General features: G+C 37.7%; 1 protein-coding gene across 4 annotated transcripts; it reads right to left on the reverse strand.

Annotated features, from left to right (window-relative positions):
* Positions 1-254: 254 nt before the first annotated feature.
* On the reverse strand, positions 255-3108 carry LOC121766108 (IMPACT family member in pol 5'region). Of its 4 annotated transcripts, none has more exons than XR_006042906.1 (7): positions 2579-3108; positions 2417-2458; positions 2126-2241; positions 1776-1881; positions 1547-1600; positions 1016-1259; positions 255-539 (listed from the first exon to the last, which is right to left on the reverse strand). XR_006042906.1 is itself a non-coding variant. In XM_042162449.1 (6 exons), the coding sequence occupies exons 1-6, from the start codon at positions 2810-2812 to the stop codon at positions 1101-1103; spliced, it is 711 nt and encodes a 236-aa protein (XP_042018383.1). In that variant the 5' UTR covers positions 2813-3108; the 3' UTR covers positions 951-1100. The 4 variants fall into 4 exon arrangements, 1 of the variants encoding a protein (XP_042018383.1); XR_006042907.1 differs by having other exon boundaries at positions 255-552; XR_006042905.1 differs by having other exon boundaries at positions 255-618.
* Positions 3109-6000: the final 2892 nt, after the last annotated feature.

Consider the following 6000-nt stretch of genomic DNA (forward strand, 5'->3'; position numbering starts at 1 on the left):
GAATTAATATTATCACATATAAAAATATTTTTGCATTTAAACTTCATTATTTATTTGTGTTTTATCATTTTATAAATTTATAAAAATAAGTAGGATAGGTAAGATTTTTTGAAATACTATTTTAAATATATATATTATTTTAAAATTTTCAGCACCGGCTTATTTGGATTTCTAGTTTCGTCCCTGGCTCTAGGGATGGCCGAAGTAATGATATGTTGTGTTGGGGATGACTTCTAACTAGGCACTCAACCTCATAATCAAGTACCGATGATCTCCACACCATCACATTTCTTTCACAAGACAAAAACCACCAATGTTGTAAACAAGTCTATTTCATGAATGGAAGCTACCCCAACAGCCTCTGTCAATTTGGCCTCTTTAAATGTTAGACACAAATCCTCAAATCAATATTCTAATCTCATCAGTATCACAACTCAGAGCTATTCATCAATGGTAGCCTGCAACACTCACCTTCTTGTCTCTTTGGCCATGGAGGTCCCACTCTCAAGCCTCTCGATGCAAGCTGGGCTGCGTGCCACCTAATGCAGACATCTAATACTGCGTTATTCATCTGATCCTTTCAAGTACTCCCTCCGTTTCTTCATAGTTGAGGCAAAACTTTTCGGCACGGAGTTTAAGAAAGGGTGTTAAATGTGTTAAATAAATAGATAAAAAAGTAAGAGAGGGAAAAAAGTAGAGAGAATAAAGAAGAAAGTGAATAAAGTAGACAAAATAAAGTAAGAAAGAGAAAAAACTTACTATATAGGGAAATGACTCAACTATGAGAGAACTTTCCAAAATGGAAAAATAACTCAACTATGGAGAAACAGAGGGAGTATAAGTTCCACTGTATGAGTGTTTTAGCTCATACATTCATGTAGTGCGTTTCTTAATGTATCTCTAGAAAGCTACATCATGCAGAGCTAAACCATTCCAATTTGCAAGGCAAATCAATACAAATAACCTAAACACATTTTATTCACTTCAGAAAAATACTAATATCAGAAATACTTACATGGAAATGTATAGTGCTTGTCCAGAAAATATTTTTTTACTTAAACTGAATGATCTTCAGTTAATGTGAGGAGAGGAAGTAGGCTTCAGCGCCGGTAGAACACAATATCACGGCTACAATTAGACTTTAGAGCTTCTTCCAGACTTTCTACCTTATCAAAATCAACTTTGAAAGTGACCATTGTAACGTTATCTTTTCCAGTATCGTAATCCTGCTTGATGTCCTCAGCTTGAAAAGACTGAAGCTGCACATTAACAAGGATACTCGACCGGTTACTAATACTTGACTAACTTGAGCAGGAGCAACTCGGTAACCGCATTCTCATTATGATTGAGGAAGTGAACAATTTAGCTTTTAATCAATCGAGACTTTAACGTAATTATATACATCAAATTTAGGTGTTTACAGTTTTATTTTAATCACTAAAAAATCCAACAAATCTCATTCATGGCAATGGGAAAATAAGAACATATAGAACTATAATTTAAAAAGAAATTAGTATTATATACGTATTCAATAATTTCAACTTACTTGGTGGTATAGAACTCCCAAAAGATCAAATGTGACCTCCAAACCCATAGGAACCTACAGCCAAGAAAAACAAGAAATGTTTTATACACAGGTGCTTCATCACGGCCTAAATGAAAAACACAAAATTACAAGCATGAATCTGTAAAAGGGTGTAATCAAATTTCATGAGTGTGGAGGAAATTCATTGGGAGAAGTCGAATAGAAAGGCAGATTCAGGAAATTTTATTACTTTGGATTTCACAAGACAAGTTTGGCCGTTTTTTAAGCATTCTGCAGCTACACCTCCGTAAGCTCTAACCAGTCCACCAGTGCCAAGTTTGATTCCTCCAAAGTACCTAACCAAAGAGAAACATATCAATTCGCCAACAGTACAGTGAAGTACAGAACTAGAATATTCAAGAAGATACGGTAACGTTTGTGAAGTAGACCACAGAAACATATTCCCGACCATAACACAAGCATGTGATTGCTGGAAACTACATGCAATTACTGTTTCTGATTACATTTTTCAAATGCTTGGATTGAGCGGGATATAATGCATATAAACAGACATGTCACGATATTACACGGACACAATACCTGATAACAACCACCATAACTCTATCTATCCCCGAAGACTCAATTGCCGATTGTATTGGCTTGCCTGCTGTTCCGGATGGTTCACCGTCATCATAACTCCGAAACTGATCTCCAATCTAATAAAAAAACCTCAGATTTCCAAGATTTCAACACAAATGAACTACATTTCTACTGTCAATTTCATAGCCAAAATGTAAATTGTCATCATTCTTAGTTCAATAAAGCTCAATCGAGAAAGCTAAAAACACATAAAATTGCTGCGATGATGAAAAGCACAAAGCAAAATGAGACCTTGTAAGCCCAGCAATTGTGAGTGGCACGGGATTCACGAACCTAATAAGCAAATCCCCAAAAATGGCATAAGGCGATTGAAATTGGAATTGAAATTGGAATTGAAATTGGAATTGAAATTGAAATTGAAAATGAAGAAAGGGGGTTGGTGGTGAAATGGACCTCGGAAAGAAAGGAGAAAGCGGAGCGCTCATCAGAGATAGGGGCGGCGATGGCGATGAATTTGCTTTTCTTGATTTCTTTGTCAAAAGAGACTCTCTCTTTGAGCGTGGTGAATGCGCCGCCGCCACCGGAAGAAGCAGTGACCATTGACAAAGACAGTCCTTTGGCCTTGCTAAAAGTGTTGTTTGTCAACTGATTGAAGGTTAGACGAGCGAGAGGCAGCGGCAGCGGCATGTGCTACGACATAGCTTTATGGTGACGACAATTTTTCCGATAAATACAGATGGAATCCAAACTACTCCACAATTTGATTTTTTGTGGAATTAATTTGAAATGAGAATGAAATCGAGAAATAACAAAACTGATAGTGTTCGGTTTTACATCCCAACTTAGATCATCCACAAGACCACAAACAGTTGGCCCGATGTGGTGCTGGCCAGTCCCGCTGGAATGGGAAGAAGCCGGGTCACAGTTGTGGGTGCCGGGTCGCCCGACCCTAAGGGCTGAGCCCGTTCCAATGCGATGCCCATTGGCCGTCACAAGTGGCGGCCTGTTTGACTGTTGTAATTTTTTTAGGGCAAACTGCTTTAAAACTCAAAAACTTTTTTCATTATTCAATTTTTCCCATGAACTAAAAAATTGATATATAATGTTATGAACTTTACATTCGGTCGCCGTTTTCCCATTACGGGTTTTACGGCCATGAAGCAAGCCGATGTGCTGCTGACGTGTCAAACTACCCTAAAAGTCACAAACTATTCATATTTTTCACTTTTTCCTACAAACAAAAAAATTATCCAGCTGATGTGTCCTTTTAAGGTGGCGTGGTTGCTAAGTGTGTACTGACGAGTTGAAATTATGTTTACTCGTATTTTAACCCACAAGATCCCCAAATTACCCCAATTCACTCCTAATTCACTCTCCATTTATTACCCTAAATTCACACCCCTAAATTCCCTTCACTACACTCCCAAATCGGTGTTGACGACGATGAGCACGGCTGCAGCGAGGGGCTTCTGCGTGGAGGTGGAGGAGTCACTTTCCTGATTCTTAAACGTCGCCACGTCTACTAACCGCGACTTCTTCCCGCTTTGCTTCCTACGCAAGATAAATACTCCATCCGTTCCATGTTAATAGAGTCATTTTTCTAGTTTGGGAAGTTCCAAGTTAATAAAGTCATTTCTAGTTTTGACAAAAAGTAATTCTTTCTTTTACTTTATTCTCTCTTCATCTCTCTTACTTTATTCTCTCTTACTTTTTTCACCATCATTTTAACAAGGAACGCAGGGAGTAATAGTAAGTGCAAGAGAACCAACCCTAGAACATATCCAATTACAATTCCCACAATAGCACTGGGACAGAGATTCTTCTTCCCTCCGCCGCCGCCACTCATGGCTCCACTGACCAGAGTTTCGGGGCACATGATGTCAGAAGACTTCCCACAAAGAGAAGTGCCGAGAAATGATTCCTTCGAAATTGAAATCGAAATCAAAATGATTCCACCAGCGGCAATAGCCAGACTTTTTGGGAGCTAAAGTGATTATTTTAAAAAACGAAATTGAGATCGAAACCACACATTCAAACCAGAAAATTGACTGAATTAGAACAAATTGAAAAATCGCACATTTAATCGAAATTGATCAAAAATCGATTGTTTGAAACGGGGAAAAATAAAAAATGGATTATGGTAGAAATTGCAATAAGAGGGAGAAAAATCGCGACGAGAGAATGAGGAAAGTTCGTGGGAAAAAACAACAAATGGGAAAAGTTTGTGACTTTTAGGGTTAATGAATTTTTGGCGTTTTCCACGCCAGATTCAGGCTTTCCACGTGCGCAAGATTTCGATCGAAAAACTCCAGGGTCGAGTCAAATGGGAAATTCCAATAACCCGATAAAATTCATGACATTATACGCTAATTTTTTAGTTCGTGGGAAAAAATTGGAAAATAAAAAATGTTTGTGAGCTTTAGGGCAATTTGCTGTTGTTTTAAAATATGCAAAAATTTAAAAAACTCTCACTTCCTCAAAAATTACCCTTTATTACCGGTTATTTATTTTTTTATCATCTAATTCATTCCAAAATTAATTATTCACATCAAATTTCATTTTGTCACTAATTTTTCTCCATATTTTCATCATTAATTGTGCAAATTACTTGACCATAGTTTGGTTAGTATAGTAACCGATCGGTTCTAACTGAATCGGTTAGTGATGTAACTGAATGAGAGTTCGGTTCGGTACAGTTAGGCTTTCGATCATTTTCATGGGTCGGTTAACTGACAAGTCGGATCGGTTAATAATTGGACCTACTGTTTATCCAGGCCTACTTCCACGTTGCCTAATCCATTGGTCGTGAATGCTTGAGAAAATTTTGTAGAGCCGTTCGCAAAGGCTTCGGTGCAGAATATCTTCGGCAACCTACCACCAACAATTTCTTCATCTTCACGAAGTATGCCACGGCTTCCCCGGAATATTTGGTAGCATTGACCGCATGCATAATAGAAGAATTGCTTGACATGGAAGGAGCATACACAACCAGCTAAGGGCGAATGCAGAAAAAAAATATCAATAGGGGCTATGATTGATTGATTTCTAAAATTTATGTCAAAGTATAATTTTTGATTTTTTTACATTATATAAGGATAAATTTATAAATTTATAAAAAATGGCTAAAAAAATAATTTATTGAGGACCTTAGCCCCACCTTCCATCCACATGGTTCCTGGTGTGACAGAATAGAGCAACTGTGTAATCGAGACAAACAGAAACGTAAAGAAGACACAGATTTACGTAGTTCACCAACGTTGTTGGCTACGTCCACGGGCAGGAAATACAGAACAATTTTTATTCAGATTGTTTTTCGGATTGTGGCTACAAATTTCAGATTCCATAGCTACAGATTACAGAATTATGTGTTCCACACCCATATAAATAGGCACACATGAGATCCTATCCCAATTAGGAAACAGATTCAAGGCATACTAACAAATCTCCACTTTGACTTGAATTCTCCCTTGCAGACGCATCATTACAATGCCAGATACCACACTTCTCATTTCTTGCCTCAGATATGCCATAAACCAAATTTATTTCCAAACACATCATTACAATGCCAGACGAACAGACTTCTCCCAGTGAATTTGTCGATTTTCACGTTCAAAGCAGACATCTTGATCGATTAACACAGAAAACCCTAACAGATGCGGAATTCAAAACCCTAGTCCAAAAACCAGGCTTTGATACCAGTTTGTTGTGACAAAATAGAACAACTGTGTAATCGAGACAAACAGAAACGTAAAAAGACATAGATTTACATGGTTCGCCAACGTTGTTGGTGCTGGGGTTTGGTGCCCCTTGCACAACGGAAGAGTTGTACAAAACAAATAAATCAGACAAAGATCTATTTGACCGATTATGCGATT

This window comes from Salvia splendens, chromosome 14, assembly GCF_004379255.2.
Source record: "Salvia splendens isolate huo1 chromosome 14, SspV2, whole genome shotgun sequence".
In the NCBI taxonomy this organism is placed as follows: Eukaryota; Viridiplantae; Streptophyta; class Magnoliopsida; order Lamiales; family Lamiaceae; genus Salvia; species Salvia splendens.

Bases quoted from the DNA above. Each gene is read 5' to 3' on its own strand.
- LOC121766108 (XM_042162449.1), bottom strand. From the start codon at position 2,812: ATGCCGCTGCCGCTGCCTCTCGCTCGTCTAACCTTCAATCAGTTGACA. The intron at 2,242-2,416 runs GTCTCATTTTGC...TTTTTTTATTAG, and splicing joins ACAATTGCTGGGCTTACAAG to ATTGGAGATCAGTTTCGGAG. The intron at 1,260-1,546 runs GTAAGTTGAAAT...GTTAATGTGCAG, and splicing joins TGGGAGTTCTATACCACCAA to CTTCAGTCTTTTCAAGCTGA.